Source organism: Lolium rigidum, chromosome 3 (assembly GCF_022539505.1).
Source record: "Lolium rigidum isolate FL_2022 chromosome 3, APGP_CSIRO_Lrig_0.1, whole genome shotgun sequence".
In the NCBI taxonomy this organism is placed as follows: Eukaryota; Viridiplantae; Streptophyta; class Magnoliopsida; order Poales; family Poaceae; genus Lolium; species Lolium rigidum.
The window spans coordinates 288,676,682-288,704,625 of record NC_061510.1 but is presented as its reverse complement, the minus strand read 5'-3'; the positions used below and the strand labels follow the sequence as shown (position 1 = coordinate 288,704,625).

Below are 27,944 nucleotides of genomic sequence, written 5' to 3'. Positions count from 1 at the left end.
CTGATTTTGTTTCTACCAAATGCCCAAATCTACCGAAGCATTGCGTGATAGAAGGCAGCAAAACATGAGCAATGATGTTCGATAAAGGGGACTCACGGATTTCTCCCCGAGGAGTGCAGGCGTCCCACCGCAGAAACGGGTGTACCGGCCGCGAGCTCGCCGGGTTGGAGAATTGGAGGAGTGCCTGAGGCGGACGGATTGGCGCCGTAGGGTTTCCGTTTTCCGTCGTTCCCAACGCCGGAAAAATCCCAACCGGCTGGGAGAAGATTGGGAGTAAGAGAAGTGCTTTCGGATGACGTGGCACGTACACGCTCTCGGCCTCTCTTTCCACCGCAACCCCGCTGGCTCTACACGCCGCCGTCTCCGCCGCCAACCAATGCCTCCCTGCTCTCTTCACCGATGACGCCGCCCACTCCTCTCGCCGCGCCGTCGCTGCTGCGCGGCGCGACCACACGCCGTCCTGACTCCTGATGCAGCGATGTACGGCGAACAGGGTGAGGTATTTCCTCCCATCCCCCCTTCTGAAACGTGTAATGGGCCCATCTGCGCGCTGCTCGTAGGTAGGCTTTCTTTGATTGCTTCAGGTTGGGAAGAGATGATTCGATCAGAGCAGATCCTCTCCTCACCAGATTTAAGAATCTCCATGTGGCATGTAGTACCCTTTGTACATCTCCATTTTTTTGTTCACTTAGATCATTCCTGCCTAAATATGAACGTGATTTTTAATCATTTTGTTAATTATCCACGAGAATACTGATGAATTGTTCTCAGTTGAAGTAATCAATTAGAAGTTCGTTGAGATTTACGGAACAACCAGATCACCCAAAAGCTTCAACTGGTAATAATTTTCCTTTCATCCGGTGTGGAATTTGTGTTTCATTGATCGCTCAATTCATATATGCCATTCAAGTTGCGTAGTGTTTTTCTTGCTCTGGGAATCGGCTCTAATTATCTATAGCTATGTAAAAGTGTAGAACAACATTAACAACAAAGGCTTTTTGCCAAGCAAGTTGGGGTAGCCTAGCATTGTAAAAGTGTGTTTAGTAAAATTAGATCTATGTAATTGTTCGAGCTGAGTATGAATTTAGTAATAGATGTATTGTGATTTTTTTTAGCTTGAACAGCATTGGTGTCATTCTGCCTCCCAACTTGCAATGACTACAGTACTACACCGCGATGAATGTTATCTAAACGAACACTGCAAGAATATCTGTGATAGTAACTTATTCATCTACATATACACTCTCCCAACCGATCTTCTGCAGGAAACTGAATATTCTGCTGCAGTTCAACTAGTATGTGGAAAGAAAAGGGATAAACTTCGATTCAATATTTATTGCTTACACAAACATTAGTTTGTTTTGTCCTAACAATAAATATTACATGCATCCAGGGCTTGGCATCGGGTTTTGCATGCAGCGGGAAGTAGTCAGATAGTTGCTCCTTCAACCTGTGAACCATCCGTTTCTGATCCCATCCCCATAGAAAGAGATGACGAAGCATACTACAAATGAAACTGCTGCAACCCAAATACCTGACTTGTTATCTTCCGTCATCTCTGGAACTTTGTCAATACTTGTAAGATCAGGATTTCCGGTGGAATCGACTGCCGCCTGGTTAAATGTAAATATTGGAAGAGATCCAGAGAGCTGATTATAAGAAATCACCAATTGTGTCAGCATTGGCATAACGGCAAGCGATGATGGTATCTGACCAGACAAGCTGTTGTAAGAAAGATCAAGAATCTGCAAGACAAGTAAAGAGCCAATGTCTGAAGGGATGGACCCACTGAGATGGTTGTGACTTAGATTCAGAACCGGACCCAAGGAGATTGGCATGGTGGGGATGAAACCAGTAAGCTCATTGTCCGCAAGATCAAGTTCAGTAAGATACTGCAAAGAGCCGATTGAAGTTGGAATGGCGCCAGCAAATGAGTTTTGGCTAAGGTTCAATATTCTAAGGCTACTAAGTTTGCCGATCTCAGTGGGCAATGCACCATTCAACTCATTGCTTGCCAGATTCAAGAGAACCAATTTATTGCATTTGCCAACCTGCAAGGGTATACCTCCCACCAAGTAATTATTCTCCAAGTCAAGATAGGACAAGCTTGAGGCGTCACCAATCGAGCTTGGGATGCTACCGTTGAGCATGTTCCCTCCAAGATGAAGGCGAGAGAGGCTGCGAGAGAATCCTCGCGGGATGTGCCCTTCAAGCATGTTGCTAGTGAGATCAACGGTATGCAAACCTGGAGCCAAGAATAGATCAGAAGGTATGTCACCACTTAGCATATTGTAACTCAAATCCAACACCTTTACATTCTTGGTGATTCCACTTGGTATGGAGCCACTGAAGTTGTTCTGGTCAGCTGCACAATGAGCTAATGTTGTCACACTCGACAAGCTGCCTGGTATCATGCCACCCAGATCATTGCCTGTAAGGAGCAAAGTCTGAAGATTGAAGAGCTTGAAGAACTCATCCGGCACGTCACCTGCCAGATTATTCTGGCTGAGATCCAACAGAGTGAGATTCTTGTACCGGAATAAACCCACTGGAACCTGACCGCTGAACTGATTATTGGATAACACAAGTTCCTCCAAAGAGTGGGCCATATTTGTGGGGAGGTCACCATCAAGTCTATTGTAACTAAGGTTCAAGATTCTCAATCGGGGCAAATAACTCAGCTGTCTGTCGACACTTCCATTCAGATAACTGAAGGAGAAATCCAGAACCTCCAGTTTCTGGAAACCAGAGAAGTCATCAAGCGGACCAGCCACCTGGGCGTTGCTCAAATTGAGCACGCGCAGTCTTGCACCCAAGGGGCATGACGCCAATTGTTGTGGAAAATCGGTGAATCTGTTTTTCGAGAGATCCAAAGATTGCAAAGTATCAAGAGAGCATATGGAGGAGGCAAGTGCAGTGGAATCGGACAGGCCAAAGGCAGACATTGAGAGGTCGAGCACACCTGCAGAAGAACCGGAGTGCTGGGACGGCACAGAGCAAGTGACCCCACTCCACAGGCACGGGTTGGAGTCGCTTGTGTTCCAGCTGGTCCATGGGGCCATATTAGAAACCATGCTTGAAAGTTTCCTCATGGTGCTTTCTTGAGCTTTGCTTAGCCGTGGTGATTGCACGTCGGCCATGGACATATCAGAGAGGGAGAGAAACAGCAGTGGTAGCAGTAACCCATAGTAAGAACATGAGCCATACCTGCTCTTCTCCATGATTACTTCTTTTGTTTGCAGGTGCTGCAATTGAGAAGGAAACAGGTAGAAGAAGCAACTGTACAGAAAGGAAGATATTATTAAGAGCATGTCTAACAGGCCCCGTATAACCCGCCCACCCCGTAAAATTCCGGCGACATACGGGGCAGGCGCGGTTTGGGCCGTCTAGCAGGCCCCGTATTCGGGCCGCCCCGTTTCGGCGGAATACGGGGCCCAGGGAAATCGGCCCCGTCGCCCCGTACATATAGTGGGCGCAGGTGCGAGTGAGGGGTTAACCCCTCACTCGCAACCCTAGCTCCGCCGCGCGCCGCCGCCTCCTCCTCCCCGCTCCGGCGAGCAATCAGCCGCTCCCCCGCCACGCATTCCACCCCAAAAGCTAGGATGGACTCCCGCCGCCGCGAGAGGTCCTCGCCGGCGAGCGGATCGAAGCGATCCCGCTCGCCGGACACCGTAGAGAAGCGTGGCGGCCGGAGTGCAAACTCTCGGCCGCCGGCGGCCGTCGCGCGGCCTGCAAGTACGCCGGCGCGCCGTACGTGCCGGACCCGGCTCCGCGAGTTCGCCGCGGGTGGGCGGTGGTACAAGCGGGACCCGCCGCTCAGGCCGATGAGCGGCGAGGCGTTCGAGAAATGGCGCGCGCGGTGGGCCGCGCGACCGCGCGGCGTTGGCGGAATGGAGGGCGACCATCGGCAGCGGCGGCGGCGGCGGAGGAAGCGGAGGCGGCGAGGAGGAAGCGGCGGCGGCGGAAGAGGAGGAAGAGGAGGCGGCCTACCGCCGTGCGGTCGCCTTGTCCGAGGCGGATGCCGCCGAGAAAGCGGCGGCGGAGCGAGGAGGAGGGCGGCGGCCATCGCCGCCGTCCGGGAGTTCGAGGCGCGGCAGCGCGGGAGGCCCGGGAGGCGCGGGAGGAGGCGGCGAGGATCGCCTTCATCCCCTACGTCATCCCGGACGAGTAGAGGTAGGTTAAGTAGCATGATCCGTAGTACGATCCGTAGTATATGATCAAAATGTGTGTATGCTCCCTACTATGATCAATGAAGATGAACTTCCCGGGGTTTTAATTTTTGAAAATACGGGGCGAAATACGGGGTCTGCTAGACGGCATGGCTCGAAATGGAGCAGTTTTTCGATACGGGGCGAAATTAGAGCCTTATACGGGGCAGCGAAATACGGGGCCTGTTAGACATGCTCTAATGAAGAGGCAGATGGGGTGTCGCTGCCACTTGGCTTATTAATACCATTCACGATCCGGTGTGGCAAGCCTGACAGCCTCAGATTAGTACTCCCTCCGTTTTAAAATGATTGAAAGTTTGACCAAATTTATAGGGAAACCTGGCAACATCTGCAACATTAAATCTGAGCCTGTATGATGAATCAAATTAAACAAAATTGGTGTCGTACATGTTGACATAATTTTCTATAAACTTTGTCAAACTTAAAGTAGTTTGAGTTAGGACAAAACTAGAACTTCAATCATTTTGAAACAGAGGGAGTAGCACTCATCGTGTCTTGGTCAACTCGCAAGGTGGAACTCCGTTCATGTCACCAGCAAGTGGGCCTGACTAGCGCGATCTAACCTTTTTTTTCAGCTGTGCCTGTCTAATGGTATGGATTTGGTCCAGTTCAAACAAAAAGAAGCCAATGCCGATGGTAAATAGAAAATTAAGGGCAGATTGCTGATATAGCAGTTATATGTGTTCACTAAAAAAACTTTTTTTACAACACATAAATGAACGTATATTTGCACAAATATCTGGCAGTAGCCTTATTGTTGCATAATGTACATTATTTACAGTTTTTTATATATTTTCTGAACATGCATGTCTTTTTTGAACAACTGTCTTGAGGAAAAACTATTTTTTTTGTGGGATCGAAGAAATGAGTGATGAGATTAACAGTGTTGACATGCCTGGTGGCCTTAACCTGGCAATTTAAGATGTGTCCGCTATTAGGATTATTTAATAACACATGTTTCATTTTCGTTCATATTAAAAGAAATTCTCTAAAAATAAAATACGATAAGTTCCCAAGTCTGTGACAGCATTAGGTTCTATTTTCAGTACCTGTAGAATGTCTTAATTGCAACTTTTGCCAACTCTGAAAGTTTGGTTGGTGTTCACGATACATTGAACTAGAGGAAATAAGATAAGCTGCTTTGTTTCACCACCGCTGCTTTGTATATTTGTTGTTTTGAAGATATTGATGTATATTGTGCTATGCAATGATACCTTATAATTGAATGACTGTTTATTATTTTTAGGGGTGAATGACTGTTTAGTAAAGGCGCAAGTTTAATGCATCCAGAAGATTGCTGAGGATTTAGGACCTAGTTTCCCGTAGTATTTGATTGGCGACAGCCATCAGATCATGTGATAAATTGCTGGACTTGTGCAATATGATTTGTCTCCTTAATTTAACAATTACTACCTCTGACCTTCTTTAATTGACGCAGGTTTACATATGGGATAGGCTAAGTTTGGCTCTCCTCCGCGTCGATTTAAACCGACCGGAGGGAGTAGTTTGAAGCATCTACTTTCAGAACAGTCTTTACTGTTGATTTTTATAGAGATAGTAATTGCTTCCTAAAAGTATTTTGTTTTTGTGAGAAACACAACAATTTAGCACTTGAACCCTCGTATGATCACTGATGCCACATAAATGCCGCTCCTCTAGTGGAAAACAAATCTAGAACCAAACCTTTTTTAGCTTAGTTCCACATGTATGTTTCAAGGCTAATTCATTCCGTTATTACTTTAGCAGGTTGCGACATCAACAGCAGACGCTAGAAATAGTAGGTACTTTTTTACCTGATTTTCTCTGCTTCTGCGTCATGTAACATTGGCCATCTCAGTCAGAATCATGTTTCTTGTTTCCATGGCATAGCAGTTTGTTACAAGGCTCCTTTCTACTTTGAGAACTCCATGCCCCAACTGAAAAAACTATGATTTCTCCCAACCACTCGCATGACACCGGAATTTCTGTTCTGCTGTATGTTTCTCTGACAGCAGTTGTTACCGTGATGCTCTGCCTGGGGCCAGCCAGCTAAGAGTGCCCGCAAAGCATCCCTGCTTCAGCTCCACTCCTGCAAATTTTTCTACACCAGTCTTGGGAGTTTTCTGTGACTTCTTTTAGGTGGCAAGTCATGGTTCTTGCTTGTTGCTACTGGGAAACTGGTTGCTTGGGACTAGCTGCTAGCTGGTGGCCTGTGTGCTACTGAAGTGGAAGCAAAGAAACCAGCTTCTCCCTTCATATAACCTCCACGAGCTCGTGGATGTTTGTTGCAGTCCAAATCCTTGACAAAGCACAGCTATGGCATCTGACCGTGTCGAGGTTGACACAGCCCGCCCTTTCCGGTCCGTGAAGGAGGCTGTTGCGGTGTTCGGCGAGCGCATCCTCGTCGGGGAGACCAACTCTAGATACAGTAGCAATGCTGTTGCCATTGCCAACTCTCATGCCAATGCCACCCCTAATGCCAAGCTTGAAGATAGTAGTAGCAGCAGTGCCATCACCCTTTCTCCAAATGCAATGGCAGAGGTAGAAGCAGAGCCAGAGTCAGAAGCAACAGCTGCTATTGTGCCTATGTACTCTGCACCCTCCTCGCCGCCATCGTTCGCATCGCCGCGATCGGGATATGACGATGATGATGACGAAGGTGAGCATGATCGCCAAGATGAGGAAGCTGGGCTCGCGATCATGAGCTCCATCAAGAAGCTGGAGGCGGATGTGGCCGACACGAGAAGGGAGGTGGTGCAGCTTAGGAAGAGGGGTACCGAGATGGAGATGGCCGTGGCCAGCCTCAACGCGCAGCTCCACCGAGGCCTCTCGAGGCTGGCCGAGATTGAGGCGGACAAGGCGTCTGCAGCGGTGCGGCGCAGCATCGGGGGAGACACCGACGTGACGTCGGCGGCGATGCTGCGGAGCGAGCGCTGGGCCGAGAAGTCTGGTATGTACAGCAGCGAGTACCTGCCATCGTTCAGCCACGCTCTGAGCCTCGGCGAGTTTGACGATGACGACAACCTACCCGGTGGTAGGAGGAGGAAGGCGCAGAAGGTGAAGCCAATCGTCCCCCTCATCGGTGACATCCTCTTCTCCAAGAGTTTCTCCAGGAGGAAGAGCACCAAGGACAGTGGCGATCTTTCCAGCGTGTGTTAGGGTGATCACTGGCTGTGATTTGTGCTCACCACGCAGGATGTGGCTGTTTGTGTGTGATTTGGATGGAGCCTGTTTTCGATGTATCTCCATTGTTTGGCTCTTTCTTGTTTATTATGTTCTTGTTTGCTTGAGCTGTAAATGTAAGTAGTGGCCAACGTTATCATGAGTGGACAAATGTGTGATTGCAGACTTGCAGTACATGTTATCATATCTCAGCTGACCTGTTTTACGCTGAAATTGTTCATGTACAGCACTTGCAGTACATGCCCTATGCAATTTTAAAAAAAATCTGAAGGCGACGTTAAATTAATAACGCCAAATTGGCGAAAAATACTAGGGCATCAGAACTCTCTTATATGATTTAAGGATACATAAAGATATATTTTTTACTTTACTAGACTTTTGAACTTAGAACACTAAAAGGTCAAAAAAAGTAATGTTGATCCAGATTATAATCAAAAGCCTAACAAACACAAGATAAAGCTAGAAACACCTAGCGAACAAGGCACGGAAAGTAAAAAAGGGTCAACTGGGTATGCAGAAAGCAAGAGACTCCTAAGGAGAACTACACCGATAAGTACATGTTTGCCGCCAAGGCAGTTTTGTCTCGCCTTCTCTCTGTCTGGAGGGAAGTCTTGTCCATGGTCAAACAAGAGACGCCAACTTCGGTCTTCTCTCTGTCACTGGAGGGAAGTCATGTCCATGGTCGAACAAGAGACACCCACTTCAGCGGATAGAGTTCACCATCGCACCAATAGACACTACACCTCACTGAGACCAGAATATCACCATCGTAGACATCGCTTCCAAGAAGCAACACCATCACTGCCAAACATATCCTCAGTGAGACACACCGTGGGCTCCAAGAGGAAGCCTTCAGGAAGGGTACAACAAATGAAGTTCAGTCGCCACCCGTTCCGAGGGGATCAAGGGTTTTCACCTAGAGCATCGGGAGGGAAAAGGAGCTATGATGCGCTCTTCAAAAGGAAAACATGTCGCCAACATTGGCATTAGACATGTTGGGTAGGTTTCCTACCCCGGCAATAAATCTATATCTGAATCCAAGAGTGTCAAGTTGTTGGACAACTTCTGTAACTAGGTTTTTTTTTTCTCCTTGGGGTAAAATTACCGGTGGGCAATGAAATTTCCGATTATCGAAAATACCGGTCAAAATAGGGCCCATGATTTTTCAAAAGAATTTACAAATTCGTCCAACATTTGTTAAAATAATTTAAATTTGAGCAAATTATATGAATACGAGGGAATTTTATCTTGTAAAACTGGTTACTGGCGAGATTCCAGAAATACCGGCCGAGAAAAAACTCCTGGTTGGAACGCTCCCACCGCCCCCGCAAAAAATGTTCTCCGGATGTGAACAATAAATTTAATGAAAACCAGTGCATATGCTTCTTTACATTGTATGTGTTAATTTTTTTTAAAGATCTGCAAACTTTCATGAAGAAAGAAAAAGATGTAGTGTTTCCATAAAAAAACAAAATTCTTTGTTGTAAAAACAATTTCTTAAGCAACAAGTGTGTTTTCTATACACACACCAAAAATATTTTTTACGATATTTAACATGGCACACATATGTTCTTTTTCAGATTCTTTGACATTATTTATGTCTTTTTTTGTGTGTTTTAAGTTGCGAAAACTTTGGCTTATTATGGAGTGTGAACTGCTAAATCGCCACCATTTTCTCTTCACCACTCCTTCCGTTTTGGCCACCCTGGTTTGCGCTTTCCCCTGTCGATCGATCTCCTCTTCCATTCTTCAATCCACAAAAAGGAAAACATCATCACAGATCAGAGCTTTTGCACATTTCGCTCTGTTCCTGGTCCACGAACAGGCCGAAGGCAACAAGGTGAGCACCGGAGGCCATTGATCGACGCCGGCCGGCCACTGCCGATGCACGCCGCCCTCGTCTTGCTCTCACTGACGCGCGTCTCGGCGTCCCTCCACGCCGCGCTTGCGTTCTCTTAAGCTCCGATCCAACGATCGATGGCGCCGCCCCAGCAGGGGGAGCAGTGCGGGCGGCCGGCGGGCTGCGTCTTGGTGTGGGTGGTGACGGTGCTGCTGCTCCTGGCCGTGCTCGGCGGCGGCGGGTGCCTCGTGGCCTACGTCGTGCTGCCGCCGGCGGAGTCGCCCGCATGGATCCCCGCCGTCGGCCTGTCGCTCGTCGCGCTCCCGTGGGCTTTCTGGCTCGTCACCTGCGTCTACCGGTGCGTCACCACGCGCTCCGGCGACCGCGCCGTGGCGCCGGCCGGCGGCGGCAGCATTGTATCGCGCAACTCGCCTGGCTCGTGATCGAGACTGATTTCGCTGTGAGATACCGCTAGCTACTTGCCATGTATGTAAGAGGATTAAACTCTTTCCACTACCGAAGAGGATGTAATCGTTGTAATGTTGATTAAATCTGTTGCTGAGTAAAAGTCTTCATCATAGAGAATATAGGAGGGATCTTAGTGTGTTACATTCTTTCAAATGAAAAACGATACGCGTTGCAATATCGAGTGGATATGTATGTTTGTAGCACTGGTAGAAAAACAGGCTTCCGGGAAGCCCCATAAGTCGCGAAGGTAAAGGAACCGCGACTAATGGGGTCTTTAGTCGCGGTTCGTGTGGCGAACCGCGACCAAAGGCTCGGGCCCAGGGCGCACGGTGGCCAGCTGGTGCACGTGGGGGCTTTAGTCCCGGTTGGCCTGGCCAACCACGACTAAAGGTGCCCGAAGGCCTTTAGTCGCGGTTGGCCGGGCCAACCGGGACTAAAGCCCCTCCCCTATATATACCCATCCAGCCATTTGGAGCCAACACTTAGCCATTTGGAGCCATTCTCTTCACAAACTTCACAAGTGAGTGTTAGGTTTGCTTTTGGTTCCTCTTATGCACATAAGGTGTTTGATGAAATGCCCCAAGAGCATGAAACAAACATGATATGAAGTGTTGGAGCCACACTTGAGCTTTCTCATTTATTTTTTCCTCCTCGATCGCGGTTAGCAACTTGAACCTTTGATGTGTCGTCATTGATACAATATGCATGTGTGTAGTTCATTGTTTAATTTATATTGTTTGTAGCTAGTTAGTTTAACAAATGCATGATGGTTAATTATATATTTTATATTATAATAATGCAGATGAATCGGCAATGGATGTACGGTAACCGACTCTCCGGCGAGTTCAGTACGGGTTTGAAAGATTTCCTCGTAGTGGCTAATGCGAACAAGCAGGGGGTTTTGTTATCTGTCCATGTGTTAAGTGTAAGAATCGAAGGGTTACTCTTCCTTAAGAGATGTTCACATGCACCTGCTTCGGCACGGTTTCATGCCAAGCTATAATTGTTGGACCAAGCATGGAGAAAGAGGGGTTATAATGGAAGAAGATGAAGAAGGGGATGATTTCATCGATGAAAGCTATCTTTCTCATTTCGGTGATACTTTCATGGAGGATGCTGAAGGTGAAGGGGAAGGTGAAGGGGAAGGTGAAGAAGAGGATCCCGTTGATGATCTTGGTCGGACCATTGCTGATGCACGGAGACGCTGCGAAACTGAAAAGGAGAGGGAGAATTTGGATCGCATGTTAGAGGATCACAGGGAAGGCGCTGTACCCCGGATGCGATGATGGTCTGAAAAAGCTGGGCTGCACACTCGGATTTGCTGAAATGGAAGGCACAGGCAGGTGTAGCTGACTCGGCATTTGAAAACTTGCTGAAAATGTTGAAGAATATGTTTCCAAAGAATAACGAGTTGCCCGCCAGTACGTACGAAGCAAAGAAGGTTGTCTCGCCCTCTAGGTTTAGAGGTTCTGAAGATACATGCATGCATCAACGACCGCATCCTCTACCGCGGTGAATACGAGAATTTGAATGAATGCCCGGTATGCACTCGCATTGCGTTATAAGATCAGAGGCGATGACCCCGGTGACGATGTTGAGGGCCGGAAACCCAGGAAGAGGGTTCCCGCCAAGGTGATGTGGTATGCTCCTATAATACCACGGTTGAAACGTCTGTTCGGGAACAAAGAGCATGCCAAGTTGTTGCGATGGCACAAAGAGGACCGTAAGTCGGACGGGGAGTTGAGACACCCCGCAGATGGAACGCAATGGAGAAAGATCGACAGAGAGTTCAAAGATTTTGCAGCTGACGCAAGGAACATAAGATTTGGTCTAAGTACGGATGGCATGAATCCTTTTGGCGAGCGAGCTCCAGCCATAGCACCCGGCCCGTGACTCTATGCATCTACAACCTTCCTCCTTGGTTGTGCATGAAGCGGAAGTTCATTATGATGCCAGTGCTCATCCAAGGTCCGAAGCAACCCGGCAACGACATCGATGTGTACCTAAGGCCATTAGTTGATGAACTTTTACAGCTGTGGGGCAGACCTGGTGTCCGTGTGTGGGATGAGCACAAAGAAGAGGAATTTGACCTATGAGCGTTGCTTTTCGTAACCATCAACGATTGGCCTGCTCTTAGTAACCTTTCGGGACCGTCAAATAAGGGATACAATGCATGCACGCACCGCTTACATGATACCGAAAGTGTACATTTGCCAAATTGTAAGAAGAACGTGTACCTTGGGCATCGTCGATTTCTTCCGAAAGGTCATCCAAGAAGAAAGAAAGGTAAGCATTACAACGGCAAGGCAGATCACCGGCCGAAGCCTGCGGAACACACTCGGTGCTGAGGTATTTGATATGGTCAAGGATTTGAAAGTCATCTTTGGAAAGGGTCCCGGCGGACAATCGGTTCCGAAGGGAGCTGACGGGCACGTAGCCATGTGGAAGAAGAAATCTATATTCCGGGAGCTAGAATATTGGAAAGTCCTAGAAGTCCGCTCCGCAATCGACGTGATGCACGTTACGAAGAATATTTGCGTGAACATCCTAAGCTTCTTGGGCGTGTATGGGAAGTCAAATGATACAAAGGAAGCACGGCAGGACCGAGCAAAGTTTGAAAGACCCCGATGACCGGCATCCGGAACGGTTTCAAGGTCGTGCCGGCTACGCTCCGACCAAAGAAGAGAAGGTCATCTTTTTTGAATGCCTCGAGCAAGTATGAAGGTCCCGTCAGGATTCTCGTCCAATATAAAGGGAATAATAAACATGGCGGAGAAAAAGTTCCAAAACCCGAAGTCTCACGACCGCCACGTGATTATGACGCAATTGCTTCCGATTGCTTTGAGGGGCTCCTGCCGGAAAATGTTCGAGTAGCCGTTGTGAAGCTATGTGCATTCCTCAATGCAATCTCTCGAAGGTAATCAATCCAGAAGTTCTACCACGGTTACGTAACGATGTGATCCAATGTCTTGTCGAGTTTCGAGTTGGTGTTCCCGCCATCCTTCTTCAATATTATGACGCACCTCCTGGTTCACCTAGTCGATGAGATTTCCATTCTCGGTCCCGTATTTCTACACAATATGTTCCCCTTCGAGAGGTTCATGGGAGTATTAAAGAAATATGTTCGTAACCGTGCTAGGCCAGAAGGAAACATCGCCAAGGGCTATGGAAATGAGGAGGTAATTGAGTTTTGTGTTGACTTTGTTCCTGACCTTAAGTCGATTGGTCTTCCTCGATCGCGGCACGAGGGGAGACTAAGTGGAAAAGGCACGATCGGAAGGAAATCAACGATATGTATGGACGGCCATTCTCTCGACCGAAGCACACCACACAGCTCTGACCAATTCCAGCTTGGTGGCTCCGTACTTTGAGAAACACAAGAATATTTTACGCTCGGACAACCCGGGGAAGCCTGAATCCTGGATTAGGAAGGCCCACATGGAGACTTTCGGCAGTTGGTTGAGAAAACATTTAATGAGTGACGAACATGTTGTAGATCAGTCTGTACATGTTGGCCAAGACACCATCTTCGACTATAACGACTTTCCAAGGGTACGAGATAAACGGGAATACATTTTACACGATCGCCCAAGATAAAAAGAGCACCAACCAAAACAGTGGTGTCCGCTTTGATGCAGCAACCGAGAATGGGCAAAAGGTCACATATTATGGTTACATAGAGGAGATATGAGAACTTGACTATGGACCCTCCTTTAGGGTCCCTTTGTTCCGGTGCAAATGGTTCAAGCTAACAGGAGGTGGGGTAAAGGTGGACCAGCAATACGGAATGACAATGGTGGATTTCAACAATCTTGGTTACCTTGACGAACCATTCGTCCTAGCGAAAGATGTCGCTCAGGTTTTCTATGTGAAGGACATGAGTAGCAAACCGAGGAAACGGAAAGATAAGAAAACGATCAGTACATCATGCGATGATCCAAAGCGCCACATTGTTCTTTCAGGGAAAAGAAACATCGTGGGAGTGGAGGACAAGACAGACATGTCGGAAGATTATAATATGTTTGCTGAAATTCCGCCCTTCAAAGTGAACACCGACCCAAGCATTAAGTTAAATGATGAGGATGCTCCATGGATACGGCACAATCGTAAGCAAGCGGGGACACAAGGGAAGAAATGATGTGTAATAATTTATTGTACCAAACTTTGTTGAATGAATCATGTGAATTATATTACCCGTGATGTGTTTGGTGTCCATTTTCGAATGATTCAATTGACTCGAGATAGCATTGATGATACATGAAATTTGGAGTGACTAAGTCATACTCCTGCATGCATACATGAAATTTGGAGTGACTAAGTCATACTCCTGCATACAGGAAATTTGGAGTGATTTAGTCATACTCCTGCCTAGGCGTATAATATGCATACTCGTAGTCTTCATAGCCGCCGCCGTTGTACTGGTAGTCGTCGCCTTCTAAGTTGCCGGCGTCGTCGTCGCTGCTCGTCGTCGCTGTCGTCGGGCGGCGCTCGTGGCTCGAACTGAGGGTAGCGCAGGCGGGGGATATCGCCGGCCGTGATGTAGTCCATGACGCTCTGCAGAGTCCGGCCGTACCACCATAGCCGACGGCCCGCCTCGTGGAAGTTTCCAGGAGGCAGACCGTCCTCCTCATACCTGGCGAGCGCCCTCTCACGCCGATTGATGAAGAAGGCGTCCCAAGTATGCTGGTTATCGGGATGCCAGCGGGGATTCATCCGCTGCTCCGGCGTGAGGTCGAGGTAGTAGTGGTTCGTGATGGCCGCCCGGCGCGCAGTACCTTGAGGGACGGGAGGGACCGGCACGCCGCCGGCGCTTAGGCTCCAGCCGGCAGGGACGCGGTAGCCCGGAGGGCAAGGGTAGTTCGAGGCGCAAAGCTCCTCCACCTCGCTGGTAGGTTAGAGTGGGTGCGGTGGAAGCCATGAGAGAGTGATGAGAGATTGTAGAGATGTGATAATGCTGGCCAAGCCGGGCTACCTATATGTAGTGACAAATGGCGGGAAAAATGGGAGCGGGAAGACAGGAGGCGGGAAGAAAGAGGCGGGAAGAAAGTGGCGGGAAGAAAGAGGCGGGAAGAAAGTGGCGGGAAGAAAGTGGCGGGAAGAAAGAATTTTTTGATATATTATTTTTCTGATTTTTTTGATATATTATTTGTATTTTTAAGAATTTGAATTGAATTAGTTTTATTTTTTGATTTTTTTGATATATTATTTGTATTTTTAAGATTTAGAAATGAATTAGTTTTATTTTCCTGAATTTTTTCATACATTATTTGTATTTTTAACATTTAGAAATGAATTAGTTTTAATTTTTTCAAGATGGCTATGCTCGTGTCACGGTGGAGGACATAGTCCAAGGGTTTGAGGACCTGGACATTGACATTGCTACACCTGAAGGGGCGACAAGACTTGGAGATGTCAAGCGCCAGTTCATTCTATGGCGAAGAAGTTTATCAAGTTTCCGGGCGAGGCGCCAACAAGTCCACCCCCTACGGTGGTGGTGGTGGCGGCGGTGGCGGTGGTGGTGGTGGTGCTTCACCTACACCTCCTTCACGAGGGCCGACGCCGCCCCCAATTCACCTCCGGCGGGTAAGCAGCCGTCGCCCCCTAGTCCGCCCCGGGCGGGTAGCGCACGCCGCCCCCAATCCACCTCCGGTGAAGAAGCGGAAGCAGCAGTCCCGGATTATTAACCCGGACCCTTACGTACCTAAGAAAACAAAGGTACCGGAGGTATCACTGAAGCCTCTCCCCACGAGGCCTTGGGAAAGTAGTGCCGAGGAAGTCGAGGCGGGCGCGGCTGCTGATTTAGAGAAATGGAAGGCGAGCTGCAAGAAGAAAATAGAGGGCGAGCCCAAGCCAGTATATTCCGATGAGCAAAAGAAGTGGGCTAAGTCATTTTTGAACACACCGTCCCAAGCCGCAAAGAATCTGCCTGACGACTATTCACGTGAACTAAAGAATCAGGCACGCATATTCAAGGAGAAGAGAGAGCGGGAGGAGGCCGATAAAACGGAATTAGAAAGTGCACAAAGCGGGAAACGAGTTGTTGCCCAGCTCGGGGAACAAAGTAAACAATCGATTGCCCCGCTTATAGTGACAGCCGCCGGTCCGAATGCCCCCGAAATCATAGAAGCTGCGGCAGCACAGGGATTGAGTGTAACGAGTGCCAGAGAACAAGCGGCCAACTTAGGTATTAATCTTCGTGAACTGTTAGGCCTTGATGAGAGCGCCAATGCAGGAGGTAGTACTTACATATGTGAAGAATGGGCCTCTCGTCGAGCCTGCGCAGGAAGAGGATCTACCTCCACAAATGAGAGGTCTGCTGAAATGGTACAAGGGTTACATAAAAAATAAAAACGCCAAAGAATATATTTTTGCGGAAGTTGGATATGAGCATCACTTCAAACAGTACTCGTACAAATTCATCCGAGTGAATTGTTCCAGCTTTTCAATCTGCGCGAGCTCGACAAATCTATCATCAGTTGCTACGTTCTGTAAGTGATTTATTTCTACCCCATCTCGTTCATATTGCCTGCACTATATATATATATATATATATATATATATATATATATGTCCTAACTATATTGTTGTGTCCGCTATTATACATGCAGATTGAAGATTAAGGAATGCAGAGTAAGGAGCATCCATGATGTTGGGTTCATTGACCCACACATCGTTAATGGATATACGTTAAAGCATCACCCCGCCGACGTGGAGAAAGACCTGTGGCGGTTTCTTGATAAGCAGGAACTCAAAAGTGATATTCTATTTCCTTACCATTTTGGGTGAGTGTTTATGTCTTGAGCACATTCTCTTTTGTTTACTCCATGCATGGTATGTGGCCGGCTAATCGATGAGTTATGCATGACGTACTGTGCATGTATCGTGTTCGCAGGTTCCACTCGATTCTGCTAGTGATTAAAATTGACAAATCAGAATGTCTCATCCACGACTCTCTGGATATGGATAAGGCGGAGTGGGCCGACATGAGACAAATGCTTCAAAAGTAATTGTTTTCATTCATTTGCGCTCTATATCGATCAGCCTATTTCGTTCATTTCCTAATTAAGCTTCAAGTAATGAACTAATAACTCTCTTGTTCATTTAATTTTCTTTGCCTCGTAGGGTTTGGAGACGGTTCTCAGATACAAAGGTCGGTGAATTCAAGAAAGAGCTAAATTTCATGCGGTCAAAGGCTAAGAATGGTAGCGATATGCAGCCACCGGGAACCAATCTGTGTGGATACTATGTTCGTGAGATGATCCGGAGATACACCTCTCGAGCGCGTTCCGAGTGATCTCAATGCTCAGAGGAATCACCTCCGGTCGATGCTTAGTCCGAAGCTCGCTTCCGACCACTTCAAGAGGAACTAGCTGGATGGTTCAGGAGGGAAGTCCTCCATCCTAAAGGAGAACACCATTGCGATGACGTAGAACTATACATGCATTAAATTATGTATGGAAACTTGTTCAAACTTGTATATGGTCATCCGATGATATTGAATATATATTGTATATTCCTCTTGAATTCTTTTTGGTTATAATTTCAAATTTGTTTGAAATTGTACATTCATATGCATGTATATATGTAGTACCGTAGAATATGTGAAACTCCTTCAAAATTACAATAAAGCACAAAAGAAATAAAACAATATACAAATTAAACACAAAATATGTTTAGGGGGGGGGGGGGCAGGTTTAGGGGGGGCCGGAAACCCTAAACCTGCGGCGGCCTTTAGTCGCGGTTGGCCAGAAGAACCGCGACTAAAGGTCCTCCGCCCGGACGGCCGCCTGGCGCCCACGTGGACGGGCCTTTAGTCGCGGTTCATAAGGAACCGCGACTATAGGGGGGGGCCTTTAGTCGCGATACTTTGGTCGCGGTTGCGCAACCGCGACTAATGGCAGTTGCGAACCGCGACCAAAGGCCCTTTTTCCACCAGTGTAGGAAAACCCATCACGGAAACTTTATTGATTATCAGTAATGGTTACATCATTTGTAAGCAACCTAAAAATAAAATCCGGTAGATCCTCCTGCCAAATCGACTGGGCCTTCCACCTTACAAGCCAATAAGCTACTATGTTGTCTTTTCTAGCACAATGTGCAAAACTAACATGGGAAACGTAGACATCTAAAGAGAAAAGTGCATTCTTCATAGATCGTAGTTGTGGCTCCGATGGAGTGCCGCCGTCTTGCATTGATAGAATAACATCCATGCAATAACTGTTTACAATCAACTTTGAACGACCAACCTGGCCAGCAAGCAGAAGACCATCTCGTAGCGCCCTTGCCTATGCCATCGGAGCATCAGCGATGGGTGATAGCATGCAATAGCTATCAGCAATGAAACCACCTGTGCCGTCGCGGATAACAGCTCCCATCCCCCCCGTAGAGGTGTCAGCATGAAACGAGGCATTAAGATTCAGTTTTGTATAGCCGTCCTTTGGTTTCTCCCAACCGCCTCGCGAGTGGATACGTGTTCTTAGTGTGCAGAGGTTGTGCAAGCATACCATACTGTGTGCTACATTCTTCCAAATGAAAAAGACATGTTTTAGTTGACGATGTTTGTATATGATCGGAGTGCTAATGTGCTCTATTGTATTCATGGTTTCTAAAAAAAAGCTGTAATCGTGTGATAAAAGAACTTTAGGAGGTAATTATTTCGAACATCAAAAGCCAAGCATGCTTGCTCCTACAATATTGTTTTTGGTTATTCATGTAATTCCATGGTATTTCCACAAACTTATCGTTTTCGAACAAAAGATCGACGAAAATCATAGAAGAAACCATGACATTTCACTTGGCCCTGTTGTGACAACTTAGAAATTCATGAACGAATGACTCAATTGATGAAATATTTAGTTCTTAAATACAGCCAGAACGGAATATGTGCAAAGAGTGATAATACAACACCTTTTAGACGTTCCTTCGATTGTAAAACATACCTTTGGATTATAGATGGATTGATCAGGGATAGTCATCCCGGTGGTCATTGTTGGAATTGATCTCACAGGATAACAAACTGTGAGGAAAAGCAGGGAGACAAAGTCCTCCCCTCACGTACATGCCTTGATCGGAGGCATCCAAGGTAACCAACTGGTTTCGGTTCCTGGCCCCTAGCCCTACACCTATATAAAGTGGAGGTTTATTCTCTCACGTGAGAGAGATACACGTACGGGTCAAGGACCCTAAAACTGCCAACAACCCGATCCAAAAACGTGAGCTGAGGGGATCAGAAGACCGACGACCACCGCTGGCCGCTCAAGTACAGTGCCGCCGGCGTCCAAGGACATGGACATCATCCAACAGCTACTGCTACATCACCTTCTTCATCGACCAGGCAAAGGCCTCCGATGGCCATGACGGCTGTCTCAGGTACACATACCTTCTTCTAATGAAGGTCTTCTAATTACGAGATTAAGATCCTGATGATGTTTATTCCTTAAGTATCTAACAATGGTATCAGAGCGTGTTTATCTCGCAGTAGAACCCTAATTAGGCCTAAACAATGTTTTCCGTCTCTGTTAAAGGCCTTGTTCCTTCTGCTAATAATGTGATGGTCGGATGGTGCTTGTTCATGGTTACACAAGATTAATGTTTTCCATTACAGTTGGATGATCATGCCTGAATCCTTAAGTCTATATTTCGGTGCAGATTGTTAATTAAAAAAATGTTTCTATGATCTCCTGTTTGTACCAAATAATCGTGTATACGGGATAATGCTGATTGTGATCATGATTATGTTTTTTCTGCTCATAATGTATCATGTGTAGTTCCAACTAAAAGCACGAATTCAAGTTTCAAATTCCGTTGCGACTTCTGCTCGAAAGAAAAGAGAAGACGGGAATCAAGCGTTCAGACAACCACTAGAAAAATCCCCCAAATCGAATCCCGAAAGCAACAAAAGAAAAGAATGAAATCGGAGTGGGCGGTCGCCGTAGTCTCCTCATGCCACGCACAACACCCGTGGTCGTGCGTGTACAAGGCGCCCGTCGCTCCGCACGGAAGGAAGACGACGCCGGGCCACTGTGCCCCGCAGTCCTCGCCCGAATGGCTTCCGGTTCGCCGGCAGCACACCACCTCCTCGATGCCCCAAAAGAGAACGACGCCGGCAGCTACACTCGACGGAGGAGCGCACATGACCTTGTCTAGCGCACGCTTCTCCGGCGAGCGCCGCCACCGCGTCGGCAAGGAACAAGGAGGAGGACGAGCTGGTCGTTGGCCACCGTCGCTCTCACGGGAGCGGAAAAATCGGGGAGGAAACGGAAATGAATCTATGGTTTTTGACCGGGACTCAATTTTGTTCTGGTCAGGGCGCATCGTGGCCGTCGAGTAGATCCAATGGCTAGGGCTGATGCGGTTATGTTAACGGGCCTCAGTTCCTTAGTGGCCTAAATCTGAGGATGGGCTTCGGCCCAGGTTTTCGTCAATTCAGTATAGTTTGGGCTGCCTAAATTCCATGTTTTTGCACTGTTTTCATACAGAATTAAATTTTATAAAAGATGATCACAAACATGTTGTTTATTTTACTAAATAATTTTTTTTTCTGATGGCTTAATGTTTATGTCTTATTACGGCATTATGTTTTAATGATTATGTCTCAATTCTTGTTCAAATTTTGAAGCTATGAAATGATGTTAATTTTTGAGAAATTATGGTTATCTACATAATGCTTTAAATAATATGTTATAAATTTTATTTGAGCATGGAGTATATGGTAATGTCATTACTATGATATTTGCTTCATAATGATGTGCTCGTTATTATTGATTTTATGTTGATGTCATAATTATGGTATTTGTCAATGATGTGATCATGACTAATGGGCTGTGGTCATCCTAATGATTATGGCTGCATGGTTCGGTTTTCCGCACCGCACTATGTCACCAAATAATGTTGAGCAATTATTCGAAGTACTGTGTCGGTGCATTTTGTCTTTTGACGTGCACTGAAGGTGATGACGGCTCAAATGATGTTGATTCTCTAAGGATTGATTTTTTTATTTAGAGAATTTTAGTAATATTTGATACCATGGTCCCTCTTGGTTGTCATTTATTTTTCGGTCAATGTTTACCAATTTTTTGGTGAACCATAATGTAATTTAATGTCCAAATTCTATTTGGAAATCTTGATGGGTAATATTAATTTCATTTTCACTGTGAATGTCATTGTAATGTTTACCCAGTGAAATGTCATTTTTGTTATCAATGTTGACATGAATGTCAAAAAAGTATCGTACTTTATACTTTGGCACGCATGATTAATGTTATGGAGGTTGCGGTGCCATAGTTTTGATCACATAATGAGTCGTGATGTGTTATGCATCCGTGTCTAATAACGCAATGGAATGCATTATGTTGATAATTTATGTTAATGTTGGCTATTAATTTAGCAAAACATTTTTTATCGGTCATTATGTTATTTTAAGGTTCTCTAGTCAAAATGGAACCAACGAGAAGTTTTGATTAGAGATTTTAATTAGGACCATATGATATGGTATGTGACACTATTCTGACCAACGTTGATTATTGTCATGTCCCATTTCTTGATGAATGACAAGGTTCTTTTCAGTTTGCAGCCCAACGGTGATACGGATTAGAACAACAAATGGACTTGTTTTGATTAGTATCATCACAATTTTGCTTAGTGTTTAATCTTTTGATTACTAATGTGTGCAATAGCACAATTAAGATGAAAGAGAATTGAATAATGAGACCTCGTCGAAATTGTGGTCAAGTATAACACATTTCGAGGGGGAATGGATTGTCTCATTTAATATGGGATATGTCATTCACTTTCTTACACTAAAATGATGAACGTGTTAGTTCTCTGAATAAGATGAAACCAACGAGAAGTCTTATTTGGAGGGCGAATGATAATGTGCTACCTCTTTTAAAGATGTTATTTTGTACTTACTCCCTTATGAACATTATGAAACACACATCAATGATAAAGTGGAAAGTTTGCCATTCTAATGTCGATTATGGTGTAGCATGGGGCTTATGATTATATTTCTGACCAACATCGTTTATGCTCATTTGTCTTGCTTCACTAAAGTGGCGAGTTTGTCGGTACCATGTGGCTCATGATTATAATTATGACCAACGTCACTTATAATCATGTGCTACATTTCATGATGTTCTTTTCCACATTCTTCCCAACGGTGTTGTGGTTTAGAACTAAAATGAAGCTTATCAAGTTTTTGGAGCCATGTTCTCCAAATAAAGTGATCATAGAGAAGTGGAGCGTATGAACATGAATCTTAAGGAGAATTTCCATGAGATCCTTGTTCATACGCATTAGTTATGTTGAGAGTTATGTATTCCCTAATGCAACACTTGGTGTTGAACCTCAACAATTTTCGTGTGATAAATAATGTGTGTGAATATTTATCTTGGTGACATTTGCCATGCATGATGAAGATTATGAGCTTTGGTGATGTATGGAGCTTAATAGTGTTTTCTGAATGAGTAAAATAATGGTAGGCCGTATATGGCTCTACAAAACTAAATGTGACTCTATGGAAATCTTGCTACAATAGTATCTCAAAACGAGAGGGAGTAAGCTTCACTATTTTATGTAGATTGAATCTTACTGGCTATCCAAGAGATTTCGATCTTCTAATTATGATACGAAGGATCTTGGTAATGCCTCATATTTTGATTGTGAGGTTCGCTAAGATATAAGTCTAATCCAAAAGGAGTATATGTTCTATTATATTGACATACACGTTGATGGAGTACGAACGAAATATATTATGCACTAGTACTCTATCTCACCTGCTGCTAAGGTTAAGGGCAATAAAGGTGGACATTTAAATGTTCAAGGAACCATTTAAACTGATCAGATAATGTCTGTTCCTTATGCTTCAGCTGTCAAAGCAACATGTGTTTTCAAGTATGAACACGCCCTATTTATGATCGGGATAATTGGCAAAGATATAATAAGACCAGCAATGGACCGCTGGAAAAGCCGCCATGAGGTCTTGCGATACATGGAAGATAACAAATTTTACATGCTTATTCATAAAATGTTTACTAACCTCGATATCGTGGGTTATTTAGACATTGTTTTTTGCGAGGTGTGTGGACATTAAGGTTTCCACGTCATGTTAAATCCTCACCTTCGCATGTGGAGTTATACCGTGAAAAAGCTCCAAATTTAATATTGATGGCATCAGTAATGATGCAAACTATTAAGTGGCATGTTATGAGGCTATTGGGCAGGTTATATCAAAGAAGTTTTATTCCCGAAATTAAAGTGGTAGACAATATTTTAACCACTTACTGCAATATGACACACAGTCTTCTATGCGAGTAACAACAAGTCAAATGGTGTTGCCAAAACCATAGACAATACGTTTTGTGTTGTGAAAGATAGAATCCAGGATCAACCTATTAATGTTAAGCATATCAATATGTTTTGTATGGATCCATTTAACAGAAGGCTTATCACCCATATTTATGATTATGTTGCCGGCATGGGTTGATGGGAAACCTTTTTGATCCTGGAAATAAGGACCATCAAAGAAACCAACTCCCGTAAAGTAATATGTTTTCCATTTTGATATAGAATAATGTACTATAGGTAAAGAGGTTCTATGATATTTCATTGGTCATCGTAACACTTTATTTTGGTACGTTGTTTCTATTGAGAGTGGGCTTATGATGTTTGTTAACCTTTCGATCAAGGGGGAGAATGTTGGAATTGATCTCACATGATAACAAACTGTGAGGAAAAGCAGGGAGACAAAGTCCTCCCCTCACGTACATGCCTTGATCGGAGGCATCCAAGGTAACCAACTGGTTTCGGTCCCTGGCCCCTAGCCCTACACCTATATAAAGTGGAGGTTTATTCTCTCACGTGAGAGAGATACACGTACGGGTCAAGGACCCCAAAACTGCCAACAACCCGATCCAAAAACGTGGGCTAAGGGGATCAGAAGACCGACGACCACCGCTGGCCGCTCAAGTACAGTGCCGCCGGCGTCCAAGGACATGGACATCATCCAACAGCTACTGCTACATCACCTTCTTCATCGACCAGGCAAAGGCCTCCGATGGCCATGACGGCTGTCTCAGGTACACATACCTTCTTCTAATGAAGGTCTTCTAATTACGAGATTAAGATCCTGATGATGTTTATTCCTTAAGTATCTAACAGTCATGTCATAGATATGCTTTTCATGAAAATAGCTTATCTTGTATTGCTATCTCCATGATTTCCCTTTCATATCAGAGGGAAAAGATGCAATTTTAGGAGAATATAGAGTGTAGAACATGTTCATGTTTATTTCCAAATTTTTGGCCTTAGCTAGTGACAACATTTTCATTTTGAAAATGACCAGTGGTTAGCAAAAAAGCAGACTTGGCCAAGACGTAAGGATCAAAACTTTTGTTGATGGGTAAAACATCATTTTATAATATAAAAAACACAATAAAAATATGAAAATAAATCAATACTAGCAATATTAATAACAACAACTACATCAACAACAGCAGCAACAATAACAATAATTGTAGAAACAGGATAAAAACAGGCTCGGTTGTCTTGTATATTTTGAGAGCTTTGTGGCCATAATCATGATTTTTTACCGCATCTCCGCCGCTCTTTTAATGGTAGGTCCTACAGATTGTAAAAATAACATTGCCTAAAAAAAGGAGCAGGTATCTTTGGCCTCTACATCGACTGATGCGTAACAAAGGTAAAATTCAAAGGCTGGTCAACCACACTACATATTACAACTTATGCGACACCTGAGCCTCCATACAAATTGGTTGAACATAATCCGACCTATCGTCTCAAAGTGGTCGCATCAGAAACCAAAGAATTCCACGCCTCCATGTTGCGGATCTAATTTTTAGCCATAATGAATTCAAAAAAAAAAGGCCATATGAATAACTTCGAGGATGTTAACACAATCTTTTTATTGATAAAAATGGACAATGCAATGATACAACACGAGTTGTGTCCTGCAGTCTCCGCCTCACGCTGCCATCTGCTTCCATCTTTCCACATCACCAGTTTGCATGCCATACATTGTAACATAGCACGTACAGTACATAATTGTGTATTGTTGCATATTCCAGACGGGCACTCGATATTTTCCTCAATATGACAATTCCACATAACCTACATCAGAGCACAAAATTCCACACGGATATGTGCCTTAAGGTGTGTATTAATGCCGACAACTACTTCCGAAATATAACCGATCAATCTATTTAAGTTTCTTATTTCTAACTTCATGGTGCTTGCCATATGATTTAATTTAATTTTGTTCTCTTTCTGCCCGTGTGCAGATCTCAACAAGAAGATAACCGATGGGTGATGGCGCAACGATGGCGCAACACGTTAAATTTCACGAAACTTATATCTAGCAAAATGAAAAAAAAAAAGGAATATTGCAACAAGCTCGTTGTGCACTGTATATGCCATTACAGTTGTAGAAGCCTTCACGAGGAGGATGAATAGATCATAGTGCAAACATATCCACCTACCTACCTACCTATCCACAAGCATATCATCATGGAAGATCCTGCATAATCATAGAAAGGGAGATCAAATTGTATTATTATACTACGTGTTTAAGCATTGGTTGGTCGTTTTCTAATCTTGTTGGTAGCAAGATTCAGCTTCTCATCATCCGGTTTGCACACATGCGCGATGGACAAGCACGCGCGGGCGAGCTAGCCAGATTAGCTAAGCGCGCACGCACGCGCTTTATCCAGCGTCGATGTCACTTTGGTCGTCTGAGACCGATGGTGCAGTGGAAAGCAGGGGGCGATGCGATGTTGCGCCGCCGCGCGCACGCGCCCCGCCGGCCGCCCCGAAGCTTTTTTTTTTTTTTCCTTTGAGAACTCGTTTCTACAGTGGACACGCAACGCATACGTACGCTCACCCCACAATACGCACAGGCGCAGCACCGATTCCCTGTCCTTATCGCCGGCGACGATGTGTGTTAGATGGACGAACGTGTCTTGGAGGTCGAAAGGTTGGCGGCGAAAACCTCCCGACCACGCATCTTTTTTTCCGCCGAAACGTTGGTGACTGAGTTATCTTCTTCACGGATAACGCCAAATGGAAAAGCAGCGAGGCATTACCAACCAGAGTGTCGCCAAGCTATGTAGAATGGAGATCGATCGATCGGTATCAACCTTTACACATCACCGGTTGCCTGCTGCGACTCGCCGCCACGGCCACACGACCGCAAGCCCACCGCAAAGCGAGATGCAGGTGTGTGGACGCCTCGGGAGTAGCGGATGGTCCATGCGTCAGCTTCTCGCCATGGATCATGGATGCATGGCGGGAGAGCGACAGAGAGCTCGCTTGTTTGAGTATTTGCATTGGCTGGTAAAATTCTGCCCTTCAGTTAAGCAAACGCGTGGTGTTCTCTACACGTTTACACTCTGGTCCGCAATATGTGCTAAAATATGAAACCATTTGTGTTCGATTTTATCCGTTTGGGTGACCGCGTAGATAGAGGACATGCCGGCGTCTTCTGTTCGTTTGGGTCAAACGCTGCACTTCCGCGTACACCGGGTCGTCGTTGAGGTCTTGCGAAAGCTGCGCATGACGGTAGTGGCTGGAGGCCCGTACGGGCGGCACCGGCGCCCAATCCGGGCTCAGATGGCAGCCATGGGGTAGATTTACATCTGGCAATGACATGGGGGCGTAGGCCTCCAAAACGCCTATATATGGAACCGTCACTGCCATGTACGTGCGGTTCCGCGGGGCGGCCATCAGCGACAGGGTGCTGGCATTCGGGGCGGCAGGCTAGTGGGAGGACGACGCCTCGTGGTCGTCCTTCCCCACAATCTTCTTGGGAGCCATGGCGGCGGCTCTGTCAGCAGAAGGAACTGGCCCGTGCGTGGGTAGAAGAGTGGGGACTGGCATAGGGACGCTAAGTTTCATGTCGGTCCCATTTAGTAGGACACGCAGGGATAGTTGCGCCGCCGACAGGTGGCCCCAAGGAGAGGAACATCCAGACTCACGATGACACATCGCCTGCTTATGAGTGCATTTTTAGAGCATATTTATCTTATGTTTTTGTGTGATTAGGTTCACGAATTTGTAAATACAGAACATTTGGATTTTATAGGGTTACATTAGACCATGTATACTTGGAATAACAAACAACTAAACCCGGTGAGATGCGTGCTGGACCGCTCTTTTGTCTCGATTGAGTGGGAATCTATGTTCACGCTATGCTCCTAGGTGGTGAAGACCATTATTGGTTCTAATCACTCCCTGTTAGTTTTGTGCTCGGGAGAGATTCACAGGAAGCATAGCTGTGGTGACCCTGCATACCACTGCATGTTGTAGTATGCCAGTCGTTGATATAACATTCACGAAGTACCAATCCGCAAATATTACATCCCTCAGAGTAGTACAGCAGAACATAGCAGGTCCATAACTCATTCATTTATTATTACAAGCAACATATACATGTCATCTCGGAGTTCCTCTTGGATCCTAAGAGGAATACTCCTGGGTTCGAGGTGAACCCGACTCAACTTACAATATAGAAGTCTTACTAGATTATACATTTATTCTCAACGAGCAGTTAAGTGCTAAGTGTTCGCACTGCTCGGATACTACTACTACTAGGTAGGTCTAAGCTTGTTCTCCTCCGGAACCCTCCCCGGTTCCATAGACGATGAGGTAGTCAACTCCTTCTATACCTCCGGAGAGGTCTGGTTCTTCATAGCAGATGTCATCTGCTCCTTCGGGGTCGTTGTTGTCCTCCTCAAGTCGATTCAGACAATCTAAGCAGGGGATTTAAGAGTGGTATGAGTACGAGCGTACTCAACAAGTTCATTATAGAAAAGAGGTGTTTAATGCACTAGCTACGATATCAGACCAGAAAGTCTAATACCAATGCAGGTTTTGATAATCATTTCTTCAAGAGGTTGCTTTTATTCAGAAGAACTATGTCCGTCAGCCTTCACCGGTTTACTAGAACTTCATGGAGTTCCTTTCCGGCAGAGTTCGCAGTTCCAAATCCCGAAACAGGGAGTGACAGGTCACGATTCATTACACTCTGCAGAGGTGTGTTGCTTTACCCATAAGAGATCTTAACCTTGGTGCCAACCGGGCAGCTTTCCTGTACACACTTCCTTTGGTGTGAGGCCCGGTATAAGCTCATAGCCAATCATATTCCTCCGCTACCTCGCACACCCACCCTTTGTTGCATCCCAGACCCTGGGTCCTCGCCGGTGTACTTATACCAATTAAGGATGGCCCCCGAC

General features: G+C 45.7%; 3 protein-coding genes across 4 annotated transcripts; 2 read left to right on the top strand and 1 right to left on the bottom strand.

Annotated features, from left to right (window-relative positions):
* Window positions 1-1,355: 1,355 nt before the first annotated feature.
* LOC124699638 (leucine-rich repeat receptor-like serine/threonine-protein kinase RGI4) lies at window positions 1,356-3,225 on the bottom strand. Of its 2 annotated transcripts, XM_047231909.1 has the most exons (2): window positions 2,963-3,142; window positions 1,356-2,853 (listed from the first exon to the last, which is right to left on the bottom strand). In XM_047231909.1, exons 1-2 carry the CDS (start codon window positions 3,052-3,054, stop codon window positions 1,446-1,448), a joined length of 1,500 nt encoding a protein of 499 aa, XP_047087865.1. In that variant the 5' UTR covers window positions 3,055-3,142; the 3' UTR covers window positions 1,356-1,445. The 2 variants fall into 2 exon arrangements, with proteins under 2 accessions (XP_047087865.1, XP_047087864.1); XM_047231908.1 differs by having other exon boundaries at window positions 1,356-3,225.
* A 3,287-nt stretch (window positions 3,226-6,512) lies between these two features.
* LOC124699636 lies at window positions 6,513-7,493 on the top strand. Its single transcript, XM_047231907.1, has one exon. The coding sequence runs from the start codon at window positions 6,525-6,527 to the stop codon at window positions 7,365-7,367; it is 843 nt and encodes a 280-aa protein (XP_047087863.1). The 5' UTR covers window positions 6,513-6,524; the 3' UTR covers window positions 7,368-7,493.
* Window positions 7,494-9,368: 1,875 nt separating this feature from the next.
* LOC124701552 lies at window positions 9,369-9,674 on the top strand. Its single transcript, XM_047233635.1, has one exon. It carries the CDS (start codon window positions 9,369-9,371, stop codon window positions 9,672-9,674), a length of 306 nt encoding a protein of 101 aa, XP_047089591.1.
* Window positions 9,675-27,944: the final 18,270 nt, after the last annotated feature.

Bases quoted from the DNA above. Each gene is read 5' to 3' on its own strand.
- LOC124699638 (XM_047231908.1), bottom strand. From the start codon at position 3,221: ATGGAGAAGAGCAGGTATGGCTCATGTTCTTACTATGGGTTACTGCTA.
- LOC124699636 (XM_047231907.1), top strand. From the start codon at position 6,525: ATGGCATCTGACCGTGTCGAGGTTGACACAGCCCGCCCTTTCCGGTCC.
- LOC124701552 (XM_047233635.1), top strand. From the start codon at position 9,369: ATGGCGCCGCCCCAGCAGGGGGAGCAGTGCGGGCGGCCGGCGGGCTGC.